The sequence below is a fragment of the Chenopodium quinoa genome, unplaced genomic scaffold (assembly GCF_001683475.1).
Source record: "Chenopodium quinoa cultivar QQ74 unplaced genomic scaffold, ASM168347v1, whole genome shotgun sequence".
NCBI lineage: Eukaryota > Viridiplantae > Streptophyta > Magnoliopsida > Caryophyllales > Amaranthaceae > Chenopodium > Chenopodium quinoa.
This window is the reverse complement of record NW_018743623.1, coordinates 159850-184296: the sequence shown is the minus strand read 5'-3', so window position 1 is coordinate 184296 and position 24447 is coordinate 159850. Positions and strand designations below refer to the sequence as shown.

General features: G+C 34.0%; 3 protein-coding genes and 1 long non-coding RNA gene across 4 annotated transcripts; 3 read left to right on the top strand and 1 right to left on the bottom strand.

The window, feature by feature from the left end:
* The first annotated feature begins 3886 nt into the window (after positions 1 to 3886).
* LOC110683158 (probable transcriptional regulatory protein At2g25830) lies at positions 3887 to 10810 on the top strand. Its single transcript, XM_021859503.1, is given in 8 exon segments — positions 3887 to 4188; positions 4284 to 4453; positions 5091 to 5152; positions 5784 to 5838; positions 5840 to 5941; positions 6053 to 6330; positions 6552 to 6672; positions 9903 to 10810. Coding segments are annotated over 8 exon segments (978 nt in total). The 5' UTR covers positions 3887 to 4091; the 3' UTR covers positions 9996 to 10810.
* Positions 10811 to 10896: 86 nt separating this feature from the next.
* Positions 10897 to 16387, bottom strand: LOC110683157 (carotenoid cleavage dioxygenase 8 homolog B, chloroplastic-like). The gene is made up of 7 exons (XM_021859502.1): positions 15728 to 16387; positions 14803 to 15091; positions 13873 to 14330; positions 13170 to 13363; positions 12548 to 12737; positions 11836 to 11938; positions 10897 to 11460 (listed from the first exon to the last, which is right to left on the bottom strand). The coding sequence occupies exons 1-7, from the start codon at positions 16064 to 16066 to the stop codon at positions 11315 to 11317; spliced, it is 1719 nt and encodes a 572-aa protein (XP_021715194.1). The 5' UTR covers positions 16067 to 16387; the 3' UTR covers positions 10897 to 11314.
* Positions 16388 to 16884: 497 nt separating this feature from the next.
* LOC110683156 lies at positions 16885 to 18792 on the top strand. The gene is made up of 3 exons (XR_002503563.1): positions 16885 to 17042; positions 18436 to 18606; positions 18692 to 18792. It is a non-coding gene; the product is annotated as an uncharacterized LOC110683156 (long non-coding RNA).
* Positions 18793 to 20737: 1945 nt separating this feature from the next.
* Positions 20738 to 21527, top strand: LOC110683204. The gene is made up of 2 exons (XM_021859551.1): positions 20738 to 21085; positions 21180 to 21527. The coding sequence occupies exons 1-2, from the start codon at positions 20738 to 20740 to the stop codon at positions 21525 to 21527; spliced, it is 696 nt and encodes a 231-aa protein (XP_021715243.1).
* The last annotated feature ends 2920 nt before the right edge of the window (positions 21528 to 24447 follow it).

Here is a 24447-nt window from a genome sequence, read left to right as displayed (position 1 = left end):
AAATTTACAATAATAACAATATTAACAACAACAACAACAACAACAACAACAACAACAACAATAATAATAATAATAATAAACCGCAAATTTCACAACATACTACTAACAACATTACAAAACAACAACAACAACAACAACAACAACAACAACAACAACATCAATAATAATGGTAATAATACTAATAACAACAACAACAACAACAACAACAACAACAATGATAATGGTAATAATACTAATAACAACAACAATATTTCCAACAACGATAATAATAATAGCACCAATAATTATAGTAATAGTAATATTGCTACTAATAATAACAATCCTAACTAATAACATTACTAATAATAATAATCTTAATCGGTTATTTTAAAAATATTAGTCAAGAAAAAAAATATATATATTAAGCACGAAAAAATAAACATAACATTAACCACGAGAAAAAAAATATATTAAGCACGAAAAAAAAAACATACTAATCACGAAAAAAAAATTAGGAATAATTTTAATCAGTCATTTAAAAAATATTAATCACGACTACAAAAATAATATTAAACACAAAAAGCAAAAAACAAAAAATTAATCAAGAAAAAAAAAAATCGGATTTTGGACATCCAGAAATTTCAGGCGGATGTCCCAAAATTTCCGAAACTTTTTTTTTTTTACAAATTAACGAACAAACACAATCACATACCTGCTCGTCGCCTCCCACGCCTCCGCCACGACCGCCTAAAGTCAGCCTTATTCGCCTCCGGTCCGCCATTGGATTACCCTCCTTGGATTGGTGGTGGTCGTTGTTCTTTTTCTTTTTTATTTTCTGTTTTTTTTTTTTTTTTTTTTTTTTTTGGATTTTCAGATTTTTATTTTCCCAAATTTTCTGTTTTTTTAATTTTTGAAGAGAATTTTAATTTTAAGAGAGAGAAGTACGAGCATGAAATGTGTTGTAAGTGTCGTGAGTATTTATATACGAGGGGCAAATACGGAATTTCATGAAAAAAATGCGAGCGACGGGTTGTAATTTGGGAGTGATGTTTAACAACACCCTTTTTTGGGTATGCTAGGTAGAGCCGTATAGAGATTAGGGTGAAAGGAAAACGAATTATTCTAGCCTTGTATGCGATCAACGATAATTAGTACGGAGTAATACACAAATTCTTATACGTGGCTGGCCACACCGTGTGGTCAGTCATTATAGGAGGTTAATTCGTTAGTGTTATAGAGGTTACTTGGTCAGTGTTATAGGATTACTCGGTTAGTGATGTAGGGGTTACTCGGTCAGTTTTACAGGGGTTACTAGGTCAATGTTATAAGGGTTACTTTATTCTTTTATAAATGCCATACACAAGACGGGGTATAAAAATATAAAGACAGGAAAACAATTCTCGTAACAAACAAGATAATGGGCGTGTTTGGTGAAAAGCTAAAACTAATTGTGTTAACTAATTTTGACTAGTTGATTGTATTAATTGATTTGACTAACTTATCTTATTAGCTGATTGTATAAAAGTGTTTGGTAAATGGTTGATTGCTTAAAGCTGATTGATTATGTGAAATGACCGATAAGCTAATTGTGGGGGTTTTAAAATTATATGAGGGTATAAGTGTCATTTCACCATAATAATTGAATAAGCTAATTGAATTTGAAAAAGAGCTTATTTAGTGGAATAAGCTCTTTAAATAAGCTTTCCACCAAACACCTTGTTCGTGTTTGGTGAATAGCTTAAAGCTGAAAGTTGAAGCTGATTATATTAGCTGATTTTGACTAGCTGATTGTATTAACTGATTTGACTAACTTATTTTATTAGCTGATATTATAACGGTGTTTGGTAAATTTTTGATAGCTTAAAGTTGTTTTAGCATGTGAAATTACCAATAAGCTAATTGTGGGGTAGGTAGTTTAGGTAAGATTTTAAATTAAATGGGGGTATAAGTGTCATTTCACCATAAATTAATGAATAAGCTAGTTGAAAAGCTCCTTTCAAAAAGAGTTTATTTAGTGGAATAAGCTCTTTAAATAAGCTTCCCACCAAACACCTTAAAGTAGCTTATTTAATATTCAAAATAAGCTAATGTTGGTCAAATAAGCTAATTTTGCTCAAATAAGCTGTTTACCAAATAAACACAGCCCTTTATGTTAGCTTATTTAATACTTCGTAGTCAATAAGCTAATGTTAGTCAAATAAGCTAGTTTTGCACAATTGAGCTACGGAGTATTTACCAAACACATGATAATTTATTGTGGGATACTCGAGAACTTGAAGAAAACTTTTTAAAAGTTAATATATTGTGCGTGTATATGTACGGTTTGAGTATAATATGGGTCTTAAGGGTTCGTGGGTAGGATATGGGTCTAAAACATAATATCGGACCCTTACCTTACCCAATGATACCTAGAACCATACCCTACCCGTACCCATAAGTAGTGGCAGAGCCACTTTGTGTCCTGGTAGGGCACGTAGCGTACCAACTATTCGTCCTCGGGCACTCTTCTAAAAACCCTGCCTTTCGATCGATACAAAGTTGAGGAGGCCGATCACGAACGCTACTGCCAGCAGCGAGCAAAAGCAGGGTTATTAGATACCTCAGAAAAGCCCGGCCAGAACCACACATGCAAGTTTCCTTCCTAGGCAAAAGCTTGAAGTTTGAATACAGAAAGAGCCATGTTGATAAAATTTAATGACTTTACCAGTCTCTCGCCCTCGTAAGATCATCTTACCCTGTGGTCAACATTCTATTCTTCTTAGTTGTAGGTGCGACGGGAAGATGCGAATTGTGAAAGCCTTCCCACCATGCGAAGTTCAAACCTCACCGGAGAGAGAGAAGCGAATTGAAAACCGGCCTCAAATCTCATCCCTTCGATCCAAAGAAGAGAGGAGGCGATCTTCTGCTCGGATAAAGAAGGATACCATTAAAAGAAAAGAGAGTGACATCTGAATTCACTCAAGACCAATTCCCAAATCCGCCTATCATCGCAGGCATAACCATAAAAAAGATCATTAAAAAAGCGTGAGCCATTATTAAAACATTATAAAGTTGATGATTTCCACCAAGAATTTGGTCGCCGGGTCGTGCTAATTCCATACGAATCAGTACTGAAAAGCATGTGCCCATCACTCCAGCAATGGCACCGAAGATGAAATAGCTGAGAAAGCCTGACTCAAGCCCTTCCTCAACTTGAAAAAAGCCAGCTGAATGTACTGAAACAACCAAGGACCTACTCCTGTTGGTGCGCAAAGACGACATCCAGCAAAAAAGAAGATATCCCCGACTGCGATTTAAAAAAATACGGAGTAGTAAATATTCATTTAAATAGAATACAAAGAGTATGTTAGCTTATTTACTTGGCAAAAAAGTAAATAGTGTTAAAACTTACCGGCCACATAGTGGTTAGAACATTATTTTATCTACCAAAGATTATGGGTTCTAATCCCAAAACCACAAAACCAACATTCTGTTTTATATCAAGTATAAGAATCAGAATCTGTTCCGATACAGGGTATCTTATAACCTATCTTTTAATATATTTTGTAGTTATTTGCAAAGTTATTTCAATAAAAATTGAAGGGTGGTGAATTTATAACTTTTACAACTTGCAAATACAACAAACCAAAAATAATTGTTTAGCAAATTGAATACATATATTTATAACTTTATTTTTATTTATTAAAATTAGACTTTAATTGAAGTATAATTTGGGATTAAGTGATAAATTTATCTAGTTATAGAATACCCTATATGTTCCGGTTTCAAAAATTTGAAAATCTATCAATTTGAACCGGACCCGGTTGCTATAGGTTTTCCATTTTTCTTTTGTATCATTGTATAGGTTTCGATTTCAAAACCTGCGATTTTTAATAGAGTCCGGTTCCTAAAAAGAGTGTACTCATTTTTTGCTCAGCCTAAGTAGAACTTTCTTACTCCGTAGCGGTTTTATTTGTCACGGAGTACGAGACTAGGAGTACCTCCGACTAAAACTACAAAGTGACAATCTAAACGAGCACTTCATCTTCTTCAGGCAGAGTGCAGCAGCAGAATAAGGGACAAATTTGCAGAAACAAAGCGTCGGAAACCAGCTAGCAACTCAACCCATTCAAATGAGCACTTCATCTTCTTCAATCCGAGCATTTGGCGCTGTTCTTCAAAGATTTTCTCCATTAAAATCCCATTCTCTCTCCTCGTCTTCTCTCCATTGTATGTCTCCCCTTTCTTCCTCTCTAATTGCTAAGATTTAACCCCTCTAAAACTCGATTGATCAATCTTGTTTTCTCTCTCTTCAAAATTTTCAGGGAATTGCAAGATATGGAGAAGTTTTTCATCATCAAGTTTATGGGGTTCACAATTACTACCCCATGATTTATCTCGTCAATGTGATTATCCTAGTGCTTCTGTCAGAACGATTTGGAGTTCCTCTCCTCTTTGCATGGGTAGACGCTCGTCCAAAATTGCTACTAGAAAGGTATTTACTTTGCTAATCTTTAGTTTTTGCAATTACCCAATTTTGATTTTTATGGTTGTATTTTGTGAATTTGTGTCTGGTTGAAATGTGATCGAAATCTTTCTTGTGTTTTGTGTTTTAATACATGGGTTATGTGTATTTCTTATCAATGTGCTTAATTGATTGACATTTGGTGTTGTGTTTAGATTTTGATGTGGTTGCACACTAGATGTTCGATGAAATGCTTGATAGAGATTTGGGTCTCAGATTCCAAAGACATTGCTTTAAAAGGCTTCTAATATTTGGAATGCTTTATGAATTGAGTTGGTCTATGTTACTCTTATGGATGTTTTTGTAGTGCATTACATTTAAGAAGAAATAGATAAGTAAAATTAGGTAGGGTTTTTTCACTTGAATGTTAGGTTTGACAAGATTGAATTTGGAACCATTTTGCTTTATTAGCTTTGGATTATGCATGCATTTTCACTGATTTAGAGCATTGATTCAAATTCACTGACTAAATTAACCCCACGGGACCTTTAATTGTTGGTTTGTAAGAAAATTCTACTTTGTTTACATCCTTAGTGTGGCTTGAGCTTGAAAAGTATTATTCTGTTATCTTCTATTCTTCTTAAGTGTAGAAATGGAAGTTTTGCAGGGGGCTCAAGATCTAAAGAAGGCAAAGCTGTATGCAAAGATCGGCAAAGAAGTTGTATCTGCGTAAGTGATCCAAAATCCTCACTCATGTTTATAGTTAGCTATAATAAGAAGGCATCTCAATCACTTTTGTAAAGAGAATAGGTATCACTTAGCCTACGTTTAGTTTACCTTATTGTTGCTTCTCTGATTTGATCTAAATGTATTTTATTATCTGATTTGACTAAACTTTGACTTTATATGTACACTAATCTATAAGGACAAAGTACACCAAATGAGGTCTTATTAGTTTTATAATAATGTTTATTTCCAAATATGTAAATTTCATAATTGTTCTCATTACAAAACTAAAGATACTTAATGATAAAAAAAAATAAAAAAAATAAAAATCCCAAATATAAGATTTTTTTTTTTTTTTTGTTTTTTTTCTTCCTCTGATGTGATTATTGTGATATGAAATAAGTAATTTGGTAATGAAATTAGATGACCTAAACATAACCTAAGTGAGTGTGAAGCAAGCTTAATTTGGGACGATAAACTATTTGCTCTAAAATGATGCATGCTTTTGTAGTGTCACCTTTTTCCCTGTCTTGATTATGAAGTCTTTTCTTTCCATTCTGTCTTTAATGTTTTCTGTAAGCGGCATATAGCATAATGTGAAAGAGTAATTGCAGTAAGTTGACAAATTTTGTAGTGTGAAGAAAGGAGGTCCAAATCCTGCATCCAATACAGCTTTGGCTGCTGTGTTCGAAAAAGGCCAAGGAGCTTGATGTCCCAAAGGAGATTGTTGAGCGCAACATTAAGAAAGCTTCTGAGAAGGGACAGGAGGCCTTTATTGAGAAAGTCTATGAGGTTTTGGTTCATATGCTATCATCTGAAAATGCGTTTGTTCAAATTCTCCTTTTACATTTTGGTTATCATTGAACTTGTTGCTGAGCTTTCATTGGTCTTCACTTGTATTAGGTGTATGGATATGGTGGGGTTGGCTTTGTTGTTGAGGTTTCAACTGACAAGGTAAACAGATCAGTGGCTGCTGTTAGGGAGGTGGTGAGGGACTGTGGTGGCAAGATGGCTGATTCTGGTTCTGTTGTATTTAGGTTCAAACGTGCTCGTGTTGTAAATGTGAAAATTAGTGATGCTGACAAAGACCAGCTTCTCGGAATTGCCTTGGATGCTGGTGCTGAGGATGTGATTGAACCTTCAGACAATGAAGACGACTCTGAAGAAGATCAGGCAGAGAGGTAATGTAGAAATTTTATCTCTATGGATGGTTTGTTACCCGTGAGTTGTATTTGGCTTATGAAATTCCTTGTATTATTATCTTGTTTTTCGATTCATTCTGAGTAAGGAACTGTTTGGTGTATTTTGGAAGTGCAATTTATGCAATTTCCTTATGCCTCCTCACAGTTTGCAATTTTCACTCCTCTGAGCTCCTGTTCTTTAATTCTTTTCCCAAGAGCAGGTACTATAAAATTGTATGTTCAGCAGAAAATTACGCTTCTATACTCTCAAAGCTTCGTGATGAAGGAATTAATTTCGAGCCCGATAATGGATACGAGCTACTTCCAGTTGCCCCTATTGAGGTACAGTATTAGTTTATAGTAAGTTAATGCCCTATAAAAAGCATTGTTTTTAGTTAAATTAAGTCTCCGTGATCGTACGATACTTCCTCAGTTCCCTTTTGTTGCCTTAGAAAATGTGGAGGAATATCTGATATCTAATATGATGCCTATATTGCATTAAATACTGTGTTTCAGCTTTGCCTCACGTGTATCACTGTTCTCTGATTTTAAGATAGGAGTATTCATGTGTCTGTGATTCTTATCTCACATATATTTTGTTGAAATTAGAAATTGTGATGAGGTAACCACATGGTTTATTTTTTCACATGTCCCTTGGACAAATTGTTTTAGCCAATCATGCACAACTTGCATTGAAGACTGCCCACATGAGAATGTCCACTCAGAATTGTTTGAGGGTGTTGCTTCAATATGTAATAAACTAACCTAAGGAGGGGCAATATGGGTAGTCTAGTATTATTAGGTTAATAGTCTTTAGCCTTGTATAAATACAGAGCGAGGGGAAAGGAAAAGGCAGGCAGTATTTGGAATGAATCATTTTGAGAGTTGTGACCTCAAGTCACTATTAGGAGAGTAGTAGCCTCAAACTAATTTGGAGATTTGCAACCTAAAGTTGCTACTGTAATTTGTAAAAGTCAATCTTTTTAATCAAAGAATCAATCTTTTTCTCTATATTTTCCTGTTATTTTGTTTGAGTAATTTAGCAGTATTCAGTCTATTACACAATACTATGGATCTGTATCTACATGTATAAATAATTACCATGATTCACCCATCTGCTTGGATATGGTGTTGGATTGAGGTGCTTCTTACATTGTTTGTTGCTGTGCTCTGATTTCTGGATAGGAATATTTGAAAGGATGCCATTTTTCCAAATCTTAATGTTGTTTTGCTGAAAATAGAAAATTTGGTGTGGAAAATGAAATTTTTAACACATCATTTCCTGGACAACTTGTCTTAGTCATGATGCCAACTCAGAATCATTTGAGGGTGTAGCTTCAATACTCTACATCTGTATCTATATGATATGCATTGTTAACAAGAGTGTGGGATTGGAATGCTTTTCACATAGATGCATCGAAAGAAAGTGCAATTGCAAAAGTGTGTAATTTTTTGAAAAGTAAATATTAGGATCTCCTCCTTCCTTCTTGTATTTGACTTCTGCTCACTAAATCTCACTGTTTGAAGCACTTTTAGGAGCTTTGGGGCCAATGAATGAAGGTGATTAGAAAACCTCTTTTATCAGCAGTAACTTGTGCAGATGGGCCTATATATATAAGATTCAAACAGCTCCTTTGTGATGGTTATAGGTGAAAGGGACAATAACTCTCATGCTTTTAGTTTTAGAAATGGCATGATACAAAAACTCCATATTGGCTGCTAGCCAAAAAGAAGACAAAGATCATTTTCTGCCCAGCACTAGGCTGCATCTGGTGAAGTTAAGTATATTATATGCATGCCAATGGTAAATTAATGTAGTCCAATGGCTACGTTTGTGTTAATGTTCTGTTCTATTAATAAAGAAGTGGCCTGGACAACCTGGTAAATGGCAGGAAAAGAAAGGTGGCCTTCAAGTTGGTTAGAATTGGTTGGTAAGAAGCAGAATAACCCATTTCTTTGTTCTCTGTGGTTCTAACGTTTGCAAACAGGGGAGGAGGCCTTTGTCTTGTGATTGTTTGGCTAGGGGTTGGGATGAATGGGCTACATATGAGTGGAAGGACCCTGATATTTTATACATTTCCTAATTTAATTGATTGGAAGCTGTGCTCTAAGAATTCTCCTTTTGTGGTTGTCTATGAAGCAAAGGAGGCGTCTGTTGTTCCCCCCATTATCCTGAACAACTGAAGGGAGACCTTTTAAATTCAGTGTGGGCACCTGCCTTCTTTGTTCATCTTTTATCTCTATCCTTTCTTATGTATCTAATCATTTGTGTATTCCTTATGACATAATCCCATTTAAGAATCACGAGGGTCTGGCGAGGTCAATAGGAGTATAACTCTAATAAGTCAAGCCTGTCAGAGCGACTGTTTCCACCTTGGAAATGCTATCCTAGTTTTGCAATCAAGGATTAGAGAATTGGACGAAAATGAACCTAACGAGGAACTTTGTTTAGGAAGACATGCTCCTTTTTGATAATTTCACTCTTCAAATTGGGACGTGACCAGAAGCATTCTATGTTTAGTTATTTTTAGTTGTGTACTGGAATGTTAACTCTCTTCACACTAGTCTTTTCTCATTTGTCCAGAACTTTGGCTTCACTAAGAATATTTGGCCAGTTGACTCTGTTCTCTTATGTTAATACGTTGGACAAATAAGGCTGTTCACGCTGAAAAGACTGTACCACTTTAGAGTCTGTAATTGAAGGTAGATAATTTTGCTATAAGAAACTTGTTGCGTAACAGACTGCATATGCTGGAGGCCAACTAAAGTGATGCTTTCAGTGGAATCACCCATTGTGAAAATGGTTCATACAATGTATCCAAGTAATGCCTAAGTTTATGCCTATTAGTCTATGGGCAATTGGTAAGAAAAAATTGAAAGGGAGCTAGTGATGTTTGTCTCCAATTCATATGGTGCTAGAATTGGAAAGTAAGCTAATTTGGAGGAGCACAGTTTATCCTAGGTGTCTCTTTTCACCTATAGTTTCTCTGTACATTTTTGGTAATTAAAACAGAGTAATTTACTATAGTATTGAAATTTATTGACGAGTCGTAGTTTTCAATGGAAGAATTCAGCTGCAAGCACTGATGTCTGCCACAGAAAACGATAAGGATAATGTAGATAATTTTTCTAATTATTCTGGGGTTGAATCATTAGGATACATACAAAGTATACAATCTTTTATAGCTATTTCTAGAGTATTGAAAGGCTGTAAGCTGGTTCAGGGAGATCAATCTTTCTGAAGTTTTATGTGAACTTGAGTCTAAGACATATACATTGCTTTTTGCTATAATCATCATTTATCCGTTGATAGCACATACCTAATAAGTAAGAATTCCTCAGTACAATAGATGCTTTGATTTGGCTGAAGTCAACTTTATCACAGTATGATCAGAAAGGCACTACCTCATTCTGTTCTGTAAGCATGATTGTTTTCTCTCATTCTGTTACTCTTCTTGTAATGGCCCGAAGTAGAAAAGGAGTGAATGTAGTGTTTCAATCATGTTATCTTGTCAGTTTCAGGAAGCAATTTTTTGAAACCCCTTATCTCATACGTATGTTTCTGTGAGCAGGCAGATGATGAAGCTATGGAATTGAACAAGGAGCTGATGTCTAAATTGCTCGAACTTGATGACGTTGATGCTGTATATACCGACCAGAAATAAGGATCAAGATTCTCTCTGAAGTCAGTAATTAGACGATCCATCATCGAGTTACCAGAGAAAATAATCATTTCTCGCAAATAAACTATTGGCTGGAGAAGTAGCCTCCTTCATACACTCGCTCCGTCTGTGGAGTTAACATATATATTGGCTGCCAAACTTTGCCATCTATGGCTTTTACACTCCTGATTCAAGAAAGATTGGATTTGAGAAATTAACCTAGTTTCTTTTTGGCAAAATGTCAATGTATCAATCCCACAATTTTGTACTACTAAATTTTGTATAGTAGACAGGATACATTTTGTACACATTCGTTGATATTTTGAATACATTCGTTGATTATAATTAAATTGTTTCCTTTTTTCTTTTTAAATCAAATGTATGGTGATGGGTGTTGTTTAGCGTTTCAGAACTTTATAAAGGGTGTAATTACCTGGAACTTAGGTCTGAGAATGTATATATAAACCAGTTCTGTCACTGCTATTCAAAGTACTGAACTACTGAATGGGAAAATGCCTTTTTTAAGGGCTGGCAAACTGTAATAACACTCTTGTTAAGTTAATCCTGAGGATAGCAATTTTCTATGTACTACTAGGCGTATTTTGTACATGGTATAACCAAGGAAGATGAAGATGCTCCTTGACAGCTTGAGGATTGGTAAAACTACGTTGATCCAATTCACCACACGACTTTACATATGGTACACCACCGTGGAGGAGGAAGGGATTTAATCATGCTTTTGGGGCTCAAACTCAAATAGATCAGATATACTTCAATTGACTTTTATTTTTGATGATGATCTGAACAACTTAAGTTCAGATGAAAACTTAACAGAAACAGATTACAGATACAGGAGGCAGTCTATATACTTAACTTCAGATGAAAAACATACCCCAAAAACCTATGAAATGTAAGCATAAAATTATAGATTGAGTAACAAAGTACATACAGAAGGACAAACTATATGCATGAAGCTACTACCTTATACTTCGTATAATTTTTTTTTGTTTTTTTTGACTGGTATTACCTTACACGTACTATAACTTATTTACATGTAAACGTATGTACATTGACACATTGTACAAACATGTATATAGTTGAAGACTAACTTCCAAAAAATGACATAAGATATAATTATAACGTGCAAGTCCATATCGTTGATTGGCCTCCTAGCGCGAAGCAAATGATAGAATTTTATTGGAGGGATATTCATCGGTGATAGGCTCGAACTCGTACCATAACAGTCTTGTTGTTGTTCTTCTTAGGCTTGGAGGCGAGTACGTAGCTTGTAGCTAGCCATCTAGAATATGTTAAAAGGAAAACTAATCCATAGGAATCCAACATCCATGCAAACCATAAGGAAGACCATAAGAAAATTTGGCTCGTGCAATCTCTTCAAAGGTCGAGCCATCAAGAAGCAATGCATATCCTTCTCCATTTTTTCCACTGACCACTGATATCACCACTCCTGAAAAATTCAGCCACATTACCAGTTTATGGTGAATTTTAAGTTACATAAACTTTAAAGGCTTACTACGTTATATACAAAATCACTCGTAAAGTCATTTGGATGGGTATATATATAAAGCTATACGTTTCAAGTATAAGTTTTATCTATCAGGAAATATAAACAATGATTCGGCTGATACTATGAAATTTCAATTATCATGGATCACTTTAGGTTCATAGGGATCCCAAACTCGTAAATATAGTAATGTGACACGAAATTTAATCCTATCTTCTAGAGTTCCAATAATAAAATTTTACTAGCTAGTTAAAATGTAAAATACTTCGTAGTTGATATTCACTCGTCTTTTTGTATAGGAAGGATGAATGAAATTACCATCATCTTCTTCGGTTGCCCCTGGGCGTGGCACGAAGTAAGGTTCAGAAGGCACAACACCCTCTTCATACCAATTTTTTGCCTTCTTCTCAATCAAATCAACCTGCACCATCATATATCAAATTCGTTAGGCTATATAAAATGTGACTAACACATGGAAAGTTGGAAGCGTAATACAATAGCTAAAAACAATTAATCTGCTGACTTATTAACAAATTAATTAAAACCATTAAATAAATTGTGATTGGCCAACCCATATCTACACAAATTTTCTTTAGGCTTACGTTTACTACACTTGCAAAGTTGCAAATATTATTTAATTTTTTTTTTAAAAAAAAAAGTAACGTAAAGTTTTTATAAAATTAGCACTTTTTCTTACTAAGGTTGATTATGTTTTATTGAATTAGGTTTATTTATTTGTTTTATTATTGGTGAAAATCAACAGTGACATGATTGACAATTTGTCATACATGGTCCAACAATTATTTAAATCACTATAGTCAAATAATAAATTGGTGACTAGGCTTCATCTATCTAAACATAATCACACTTCATTTCGTTTATTTGATAGTGTATGCCCTCGCCACCATTTATAAGTACACCTAACTCATATATTGTACATGTAGTGCACGAATTGATACTTGCATATATATAATTAACTTCATATTTGATATATAGGCGGTAATATGCATAGTATATATGGATTTCATACCTTAGTTAGAGTGTTGGGGAAGTTACAAGGGCGACGAGCTCCACAAGCGTAAGCATAACGATATTTTTTGCCCAAGTAAGAAGGGTTAATACTACACATATCCATGCCTCGCCCATGCTCCTCTGGGTCCAATGCTGCCTCTAGCTTCCCATATGGCATCCCATTCATTGGAATTATGAAACGACCAACCCTGCATCATTATTATCATCATTTTATTTATATGAAAATATATTCTAGATATCATATATATTATAAGTCATCTCATGCTTAATATCTAAGAAACAATAAAAGTTCAACTTGTTATTACTACTTATATCTAAAGTATGTGACTTTAAGTCTATATGTAGTTTAGTAAACATTCCATATTATATTGAATTAGTAAAACTTTGATATTAGATTTTTTTTTTGTGAATCTCATATATTTAAGCTAATCATTAAAATCATCTTCAAATGCTAGCTTAAAGTCGGTAAAAATTTATAGGGTTGTTTAGTATTTAAACATGAAATTGTAATGTTGTCGTAACCCTCATAATACAATTACTACGTTACAATAATGCAATGTAATATGTAAATGTGTAAATATGTAATATTAGTGTGTGTGCTTATAATTGTAATATAATACCTTGCACTTGGAAGTACATCTTGACCTAGGAAGGAGCGTAAATTCTTGAGCCTTAGCTTATCAAGGATAGAAGTATCTGCATTGTGTTCACAACAGTCTGCAATGATTGCGGTTACGTTGCCTTCTTCATCTGTTTCCTCATATGCGTTTATGAAATGAAATGTCAAGAACAAGGGCACTTCAACAGTAGCCACCTACAAATATCATGTAAAATATTAAGAATGAGTTGATCCCTAGCTATTTATCATCATTTGATGTTTAATTATACATTTAACTATATACAAAGTTAATTAGAAAGGCAAAGAAAGAATCAATTTTTAGATTTTATTATTATTATTATTATTATTATTATTATTATTATTATTATTATTATTATTATTATTATTATTATTATTTACAATATAGAGAGCCGTAAAGACAAAGTAGTAACGTAGTATGTGTGGTTGCAGGGTTTAGACAAGTGAAAATCAGTATATTGATATATCTATCTTTATGCAATTGTGATTTTGAAGGTTAAACTTCATCGGCTGTAACTTTTTAAAAAAAATGTATAATACTACGATTTATGTTACTATGGAGTATGGGGTATTATTTATGGCCTGGCCGTATAAGATATTTTAACTTGAATACATAGACTTATACAAGTCAATTCAATTTGATCGTGAAATAGTATAAGAGGAGAGTAGTTTATGTTAGTGCATACCAAGCTTCCGCTGAATCTACACATAACATGCACAAATGCTTTAGATTGAGGGTGCCACTCAAACTTGTAAAGTGGGGTAGGCTCAGCCCTTAACAAATTCTTTACACAGTATCTTAAGGGCATCTCCGGCACAATTATGTAATTCTCAGTGACCGGAAAAGAGTGGACCCACCCTGGGGTGGGCCCACCGCGACAGTTGATTCTCCCAATCACTCGCCGTCCATTTGATCCTGCTTTCATCCTGACCGCTAGATAACCAGGGTTGACCAAATCTGGGAGCAAAGTCAACATCTCATCTTTTGTTACAATAGGATGAGCTGAATGCAAAAGTAGCCTTTGAAAGGGGTCATCAAACTCTAATTTCCCCAACGTTTCCAATGTGTTAGGGTCAATTATTATTGACCCTTTTTGTGTCTCTGTTAGGCAAACTACTCGTCCATCTCCAAGTTTCACCACTCCTACATATACACATGCATACATATCAGAAAACTTAAAACATACATGATTATATATATTTCGTAATTATCACATTATGTATGTCAATTATTTGTACCAATTCATCTGTTGTATATTGTATGTGCTTCTATTCACTATTACGTCTTTCTTATTAGTTTTACGAAATCACATAACAAAATGCATGAAAAAATAAGCCTATATCTTATATTTGTATGAGAATTGATTCACTTAAAGTTTGATTTTGGCACTTGTCAACAAAAGATGTGTTATACATTGATGATCAAATTTAGGTCATCAATAATATACCACCATATAATACGTAAGTCATATTGACGCATACATGAATATATATAATAAGAACATGACTAGTTATTATTATTAAATTAAGCTAAGTAAACTTGTACTGAAGTATAATAGTGTTTTCCATTAAGAGGACATGTAATTATGAAGGGTTATATTTAATAACAAATTTACCTGTATTAGCATTATCAGTAAGTGAAGCACCAGAGAATAGATTGGCCAATTCACCAATGTAAGCTAGAAAATTCTTGGGTTTAGGAGTCTCAGAAAACTCCCTATAACAAATTTTATTGTTCTTCCTTGCCGCCTTATATGCCTCTGATTCAAGTTGCCGGTGACCAGCAACCAGCCTTCCGTTCTCGAAGTGAAGTTTGACAAGGGTGGCATAGCCATCAAAGAGGTGCCGGAATTGGTGGTCTCCCATATGCCATAAGCCAGGACCATTCCTTAGATATGTTCCACGCTGCATTCAACATGCATTATTATTGGTTTTTGATGTATGATTTTTCATTAAGGTGCAATAGAATATGTATTAAGAGTATCATTAATATATATGTAACTTTAATTATGGTTGTTTCAATGGGCTTTAATAGACAACTTTCATCTAAATAGCAGGCATAATGATTAGGTTGACGGCTATATTTAAAAAGTGCCTTTTCATTCGTAAACCTAAGTGGTGGGAATTTCATTCACTACTTGTATAGTTGTATGTGTAAAAAAAGTGTTATATTTCACGATAAAAGAACAGTTGGAAGGTGTATATAAAAAAAGTAGAGTATAAGTTTAATGAGTTATTTCAATTCTATTCAATTAATTTTGAGACAAAATCTTAAATTTTCTATGTGGTTATCAATCATATTCTATTAAACTACAAGTTAAGCAGAATGCTTAAAAGTCGAAATGATTTAACTTAACCTAGCATATTGAAATAACGATAAATATTTGGCCATTATTTGTACAAGTTATACTTTGCAATGCAATAGTGTTAAATATAGTCGTCCATATGATGATGATATACACGAACACTTAGTTAAATTCAAATAAGAAATGATGGAGAAGTATTTTATTAAGCTTATATTATAATATAGTATGTACATACCAGCCATGAGGGTATTTCACCTTCAACAAGAAGCTCTCCTTCCCATCTTTCTTGTCTAATGCTTGTCCAAGCAGTTAGTTTGCCACCATTCTTTGTTTCTTCTTTTTTCGGCGTAGGTGGAGGAGGAGGAGGAGCAACAACAGGAGGCAATCTAGTGGCCACATGAGTGGCCACCAAGTTGATGTTTTCGCCTTTGCTAGTGCTTAAACTTTGGCTAGTACCAAACGACAATGAATTTCGATTATTCGAATCACATTTTATAGAAGATTTTGATGCATTTGATGAGTTAGGAAAACCATAATTTTTAGTTGGTGTATGAAATGAAAGGGATGAAGACATGATCTATAGAGTGATAAAGAAAGATAATAATATTTGAGGTTTTTGAGAAACTAAGCAAGTTTTGTTTAATTAAGAGATGTTATTAATTATGTAATTAGGAGGTTGATATTAGGAGTATTTATAGAGGTGTAATGTTACTATTTCAATATATATGCATCTTAGAAGGGAGATCTTATGATGGTGGGAAATGAGGGGAATAATCATACTAGGGAATCATGTTATGTTGACATCTTTGACGAGTGGGAAATTCTCTTCGGCGCTTTGCACTAGAACTAGAAGCCAAGGTTTTATTATTGTTTGATATTTTTTCTGTTTTTTTCATTATTATTATTTTAAAATGTTTAAAGTTGAGTTGAGTGGATTACGAGTTTGATGACACACTTTTCAAGTTGTATCACTTACATTTGAATTCAATTCAATTTTAGAGTTCGAAATTTCAAGTATAGCTTAGTAAAACTAACTTGAATTGGAGGTCGAAAATTGTATACAAGTGTCGATTTTATGTTACAAAGAGCTAAACGAATTTACCTCCTAAACACATTAAGCTATGAATGATTGATATTTGTAATTGATAGAATGAGTCAAATTAAACAATATATATATTTTCTTTAATAAAAATGTAATTTACATTGAAAGTTGCTATGGATTAATGTCTTAGAAATTACTTAGGGGTCGTTTGGTTCACTGTAATGGGGAAAGGGAATGGGAATGATTCCCTTTGTAAGTGTTTGTTTAGCATCTTTTGTCATTCTCATTCTCCATTTTTATTTTTGGGTTTACCCAAAATTGTCCTAAACTCATTCCCCACCCCCCCCCACAGCCTTTTGCATTCTCTTTCTTTCTCATTCCTCCTCATTCCCTCCCACGCATCTGCCTTCAGACTCAACCCTAACCTGAAGCTTCGAGCTAGCCGCCGCCGCCGTTGTTTCTCCGGTCACCGACAACTCTTACGCAACCTCCGACGACCGCCGTGAAGGTATGTTTGGTTTATGATTTCTCACGCATCCTTATTCTCTCTTTTGTGTTCTTGAATTCGCCTTTTTTTTGGTTGAATTCGTATTTGTTCTACTTGTACTTCATGAATTCGTATTCCATTTGGGATTTATTTTGTTGAATTCGTATTTTTTGTTGAATTTTGTACTTCTGGATTCGTATTCCGTTAGGGTTCTTCGTGTTTTCTATTTTTCTTTCTTTTTTTTAGTAAGCGGCCCCTAATTGGGCATTTAAGGGGTTTACGGCAACACTGGGATTGGCAACCATGTATCTCACCACCACTTTCTCCGTTAATGTTTTAGCATTTACATACTCTACTGAATTTTAGCATTTACATACTCTACTGAATTTTTCAGATCTGAATTCGTGTGATGTGTGTTGTAGTGTGGTGTGTTGAATTCGTATGTTTTGTTGGGCAAGTGTGGTGCAGTGATGTTTGTTGGTGTGACTAATGGTGTATCGATTTGTGTATGATTATATGGTCCTGTTTTGCGTGGGTGTTATGATTTGTGTATGATTTGTGTATGATTATATGGTCTTGAATAGCTGTTTTTCTTTTGTATTAGTAGAGGTTAGCTTGTTTGGTTCATCATTGATGATATATTAGTAGAGGTTAGTTTGTTTGCTTTTATTTTGTTTTGTATTAATATTTAAACTTTTCAATGATATGGTGTTGTTGATGTTCTTTTGTACAGAAAATGGCTCGTATTGGTACTTCTTTGAAAAGGAAGAGAAATTGGGACCACCTTCGTTTCATAATTACTATGATTAATTGTGTTATGTTACTACATTTGTTGGTGTACTCGATAAGAAAAACAATATACAATTCTCAACAACTTAAGTTAGATAAACACACAAGAAGAAAAATGAGATTACACAACTTGAATAGAATGATTATAGAAAGTGACACTTTGTGTAGGAACTATCTTCGTATAAATCGATACACATTCGTTGTACTTTTAGAGATGGTTAGAGATATAGGTGGATTAAATGGAACAAGAAACACATGTTTGGAAGAGATTGTTGCGGGCTTCTTATACACATACATTAGCTCACCATAAGAAAAATAGAATGATGGGTGCACATTTTTATAGAAGTGGTGCGTGAAACTATTAGTAGTCAATTTCATGCTTGTTTGTTAGCAATCTTAAAGTTACATGTTGTTCTTCTTAAGAAACCAACTCCAATACAAGATGATTGCGACGATGAAAGGTGGAAATATTTCAAGGTAAAATAAAATAAAACCAACACTTTAATTTGAAAACAAAACAAAAAGTTAGAAATTATTAGATAATTTAAAGTGATATTGTTTGTTTTGTAGAATTGCTTAGGTGCTTTTGATGGTACAATGATTCTAGTTAATGTTCCTTGTGAAGATCGACCCAAATATCGTACTAGAAAAGGAACCCTTGCTATGAATGTGTTAGAAGTATGCTCACCTGAAATGGAATTTACATATGTCTTACTTGGTTGGGAGGGATCGACACATGATGGTCGTATTCTTCGAGATGCTATTTCTAGGCCTAATGGTTTGAAAGTTCCAAAAGGTAATTTGATTAACGTAGTATACTTTATGTAAGATTGACTTAGAAAGAGAGTGGAATTTAATTGTTTTTTGTTTTATTTGTCAAGGTTGTTATTATTTATGTGATGGAGGATGTACTAATGGAGAAGGATTTCTTGCACCATATAGAGGGCACCTTTATCATCTTAAAGAGTGGAATAGGGGGCCAGACAACCATTAACCGCTGAAGAATATTTCAACTTAAGGTATGCAAAAGCTAGAAATGTGACTAAGAGATGCTTTGGGTTACTCAAGGGAAGATGGAGAATTCTTAGAAGTCCTTCTTGGTTTAGTTTACTAATAAGTCTATTTTATATATATATATTTATTCCCCGTCCCAATGGTCATAATTGTGTTTATTTTTGAGCTCTACGGAGCTACTTTTGTTACTAATATGCGTTTTCTAGTGTTTTCGTAGATTTTGTATCGTTTTATTGGAAATTGCGGATTTGGAGCATTTTCCCGGATTTATTGGAGCCGCTACGAGCATTGGAGTAAGGTCGCATTCATATGACCACATTCCGAAGCCCAGGACTGGTTGGAGTCATCAAATCGGTGATTAAGGGCTCGGCAAAGAAGAAGAGTCCGGGGCAATTGACCATGTATTCTAAACCCAAAGAGGAAATGCGAATTGGGCTAAGAAACGGCCCAATTGAAGAAGTCCAAGTTTGCCAGGGAGCTCGCCCGGCAAGGCAAGCCCTCGCCCAAAGGCGCGCCCGGCAGGGCGAGGAAGAAGGAAGAGAGTAGCTGCTAGCCCGAAGGCGCGCCCGATCGGGCGCATGTTTCTGAGTTCGTTTAGCACTTTTATTCTTCGTTTTAGCTTAGCTTTTCTTAGTTTAATATAAATACGCTTTTGTTAAGCGAGTTTGGGACCTTCTTCTCTCTCTCTCTCTCTCTCTACTTTTCTCATTAGTTTAATTTCTTAGTTTTTAGTTTTAAGCTTTTAGTTAATACTCTTGATCCCTCTCGACACTTTTAGTTTATGCAATTCTTTACTTCCGTCTACTTTGGTAACGATTTCTTCCCTCTTTACTTTCAGTAATTTAATTGCTTTGATTTAATTATGCTTTCTTTAACTGTCTTGCTTAGTTTAGATTTAAATATGTGCAAGTAGTTTTATTTCTAGGGTTGTGGGATCCATAATTATTATGACGGGGTAATTTATTATTGTTGATTGTCAATGTTTTGGTTGATTTCCTATTGATTGATTTAATGCTATGCAATTAGATTTGTGCAGGTTTAATTGTATGAGTTATGCAATATTGATTCGAGATTCGAGAGATGAGAATTGATGTTTAGGCTTAGTTTCAATAGGCAGGTTATTTTATAAATGGTTAGGTCAAGATTCGAGAGATGTGATTTAATACCGGTAGATTAATTCTGTGATTGTAATACGTAGCGAAAGCCCTTTATGATCTGATTAATTTATGCATTGATAATTGATTGTTATGTTTTACCCTGGAATATTATTTATTGGTGAACCCATACCCTAGGACTTTTATTATTGTTTTCCTCCCTTATTCAATTTGCTTTAGTTTAATTATTAGTTTAATTCTCATTAAAATCAATTTGGTTATTTGATAATTTAGATTATTTTAATTAATTAGGAATAGAAAGACTTGTTTCCCTGTGGATTCGACCTACTTCCCTATCTATTTTAGTTAGTGGTTTTAGGAATTACTTTTGATTAGGTGATACGACTTTAGCCTGTCATTTACAAACACATGGTCGAATTGTGCTTGCATGTGCCTTATTACATAACTTGGTAAAATGATACATGCTTTCAGAATTTGATGATGATGACTTGTACGAGGAAAGTAGTGACAGTGATGGTGATGACAGTGATAGTGATGATGATGATATTGAGTATATAACCTCCATTGATGTAACTGATCCTTAGACTAATTTTCAAAATACAATGGCCCAAACTATGTTCAATGATTGGAGGGCTAGAAACCGCAGACTTACTTTGTGATACTATTAAGTTATGGATGTTGTATTTGTTATATTACTTTCTTTTAGATACTTTGTATTGAATATTTTCTTGGTTAATTTCATTTTTATATATGAAATGTTATCTTTGCATGTTATTATGGATCAAATGCTATAGTAAGATGGATGAAAGTAGTGCTAGTGGAGGTGGAAGGGGGAGAAACAAGCGGGTTTGGACTGCTGAAGAAGATAGGGCTCTTATATCAGCATTATCAGAGCTAGTTGTTGATCCTCACTGGAGGTGTGAAAATGGGTTTAGAAGCAGTTACATGGTTAAATTGGAGGAGGTTATCAGTAATGCTCTACCTAGATGTGGTTTGAAGGCTACACCACACATAGATTCTCGACTAAAGACACTTATAGCCAAGTTTAGGGTTATTTCTCAAATGTTAAACACGAGCGGATTTGTTTGGGATGATGAAAGAAAAATGGTTTCTGTTGAAGGAGTTGTTTATGACGAGTACTGTAAGGTATGACAACTTTTTTAAAGTCATTTTAATAATGTTTGAGATAATTGATGATATTGTTATATTTGATTATTATGAGCTGTTTTGTCTTTGGCAGAGTCATCCAAGTTGCAAAAATTTATATGGAGTTTCCTTTCCACACTTTCAAGAACTGCAGAATATATATGGCAAAGACTATGCTACTGGTAAACTAGCTGAAGGTTATGTTGAAGCAATTAACCATTTGGAAAAAGCTGCCCCTTCGCAAGTTACACTTGATTCAAGTGATGATGAGGGAGTTGGTGGTTCTGGCACTGTTAATTTTCCTCCCTCAAAAAAAATCAAGACTGAAAAAACTACAAAAAGAAGGAGAAAAGGTGATGGTGCTGGTAGTTCGAACGAGTTGGCCAGCTTACAAACATTCATGAAAGATATGATGTTCATCATTCCACTATGGCTAATGTAATGGCAAGCACTAATGAACGTGAAAAAGATACACATGAAAGAGAGAAAAAATTAGTGCAGCAGAGTGAACAAGTGTTAGAGGAACTATTCTCTCTCAATTTAGAGGGTGTCACTCCTAAACAAGTGTTTGAAGTTGCTGAAGATCTAGCTTCGAAACCACACAAGCTTATGATATTTTCAAAGTGTCCAGACGCTTTGAAAAGTAGTTATGTTAAGAGTCTTATTAGGGAAAACGGTGATGCTTAAAACTTTTGTCGTGGTTACCTAGTTTGTTTTGAATTAGGTGTTATTAACTTTGGTATGATTAAAACTTTTGTTGTTGTTTTGGAACAGTATTTTGGTCTGATTAAAACTGTCGTGGTCTATGAACAATATTTTGGTATTATTTTCACAAAACATGATATGAAACAGGTCTCTCTTGGAATATTACAGGAAAGTATAAAAGTATATTTTTTCATATTACAGGTAACTATGGAAAATATGAAAATATTTTTTCATATCACTTTTTATCATTTTACAGGTCTATTTTTCCATATTACTAGAAAATTTCCATATTACTAGAAAAAAAAAATTTCCTTATTTTTTTTTGCTTATTATATAAATGGAGGTTATTATATGAAAAAGAAAAAAAAGAAAATTTAAAAATCATGGTTTGATTCCCTAGTTTGAACCAAACAGCCACAAAGGGAATCAATGAATAGTTCATTTCGTTTCTTGGACACAACCAAACAACTAGCCCAAATTAGGGGAATTCTTTTCCTTTCTCCTGCATTCCCTTTCTGCATTCCATTCCGATTCCCCTGTGCGAACCAAACGGCCCCTTAATACTCTTGAAAATATCCTTATTAATATGTTGTTATATAAATAAACAATAATACGAGTATTTTTTTTTCATATATATTGATTGATTTTCAAAAATTGATAATGTTCAACGCTCAAGGATTACCCGGCCTTGTTCGTATTTTTAGTAGGATTAAGCTAATATTTTGAGGGCAAAAGCCAATATAATGAATGCTTTGGGGACGTCTGATAAGAGAGCTAGATAGAAGAAGAAATATTAAATAGAAATAAATATTAATTATGTTGATCGACGTGTGATTTTGATATATATACATTCCATAATTAATTAATCTGTACAATTTTAGGAAATATTGAAAATAAATACACTACTCATACTAATAATTGAATACCTAGGTAGTTCCTCTTTAATTTCTACGACTAAGACTAACACGATTTTTAAACTTTAACTAGTGAGTAGCCCGGGCGTTGCTCTGGGTTGCTACTGTTGTACACGTGCAATCGATAAATTTTTTAAAGGCTTTTAAAACTGTAATCGTCACTGTCAAACTAAAATTGATGAATTATTCTTTGAGTATTTTTTATTTATTTTATTTATTATAATTAAACCTTATGGTTTGCACTTATATAATTTTTTTACATATTAATAACATTGTTGATAATTAGCTTAGATGGTTGAATAGTCATCTTTGTTGTAAGAGGTTGAGGGTTCGATCCTCCTTATTCTTACTTTTTTGTTATGGAGTAATGTTGGTTGCTTGGGTGATGTGGCATTGTTTGAGTGATGATGTGGCGTCATGAGATGTTGGGAAAATGACGTGGCGGAACAAAAAAGGGACTACGTGGCACATCGACGTTCTATGAACGCCTTTTTATATTAGTATAGATTATTGACCCATTCTATACACGAGTTGTACTATATTCACTACCAAAAATTGTCCATATAGAAACGGAATTCTAGCAACAGAATCCAATCCGTTTCTAAATTAGAGACGGAATTAAAAAAATCCTTTTCTAAATTAGAGATGGAATTGAAAATTCGTCACTAATTTAGGGACGGAATTATGAGCGATGGATTTTTAATTCCGTTGCTAATATGAGCGACGAATTTTTAATTCCGTCTCTAAATTATTTTCGAAGTTGGTAAGAGTTTCACTATGTGACTTTGAGGTCACGGGTTTGACTCTTACCAATTGTAATTCTTGAGATTGGGGATTCAAGGAGCCTTACATGCAAAGCTGAGTCGGGTTGACCTGAGTGAGGTTGAACCGAATAGCAGCTATTTTTAGAGACAAAATATTTTTTCCGTTGCTAAATTTAGTGACGACTTTTTTTTTTTGTTCCTGATATGAGCAACGGATTTTTTTTCCGTTGCTGATATGAGCGACAGATTTTTTTTTTTTTTTCGTCTCTAAATCCATTTAGTGACAAGGATACCAACGGAGTGATTCGGTCGATATATCCGTAGCTAGCTATGTCCAGTGACGGATTTTTAGAAATTAGACACGGATTTCACCTGTCGCTAAAAGGCCAAATTTTTGTAGTGATTATACAAGAAATTTTAAAAACACATAAGAGAAAGCGAGCGGTAGTCATTTTACATTGAACATTATTTCGTATGAGTTGGAATCGAATAGGAGTAATATTAGAAAAGGGAGCAAAGCAGTATTAGGTTTTGTTGTAATAATCTAGTGAATAGAAGTAAGAGGTTAGAGGGTTGATGAAACTTGTGACTATAGAGTAAACAAAGAGTAATAACATATATCAGCATAGTTCTACACATGCACTTGCAACTTGCCCTAGATTATTTAAATTTATGAGTAATGTATTAGACTAATAATGTAAAATAATTGACGGGTAAATAGATAATAATGTCAAAGAAGATATTTTTTACACGATTATATGCTTTGATGGACTGTATCGATCATATAACTATTGTCACATTCCTTTAATTATTATACTCAGCAACCGAAGTTAAAATATGTCAATATGTACATTTATGTCTTGTTACAAGGACATGCCATTATATAATTAAAATAGGGACACCTAAACTAGCTATTGAAATAGTTTGAAGCTAAAGAGGCGAACCCATATGTACATGCTCTAAATTAATGAGGAATTTG

Bases quoted from the DNA above. Each gene is read 5' to 3' on its own strand.
- LOC110683157 (XM_021859502.1), bottom strand. From the start codon at position 16,066: ATGTCTTCATCCCTTTCATTTCATACACCAACTAAAAATTATGGTTTT. The intron at 15,092-15,727 runs GTATGTACATAC...TGTTGAATGCAG, and splicing joins GTGAAATACCCTCATGGCTG to CGTGGAACATATCTAAGGAA. The intron at 12,738-13,169 runs GTATTATATTAC...ATAATGATGCAG, and splicing joins GATGTACTTCCAAGTGCAAG to GGTTGGTCGTTTCATAATTC.
- LOC110683204 (XM_021859551.1), top strand. From the start codon at position 20,738: ATGGATGAAAGTAGTGCTAGTGGAGGTGGAAGGGGGAGAAACAAGCGG. The intron at 21,086-21,179 runs GTATGACAACTT...TGTCTTTGGCAG, and splicing joins TTTATGACGAGTACTGTAAG to AGTCATCCAAGTTGCAAAAA.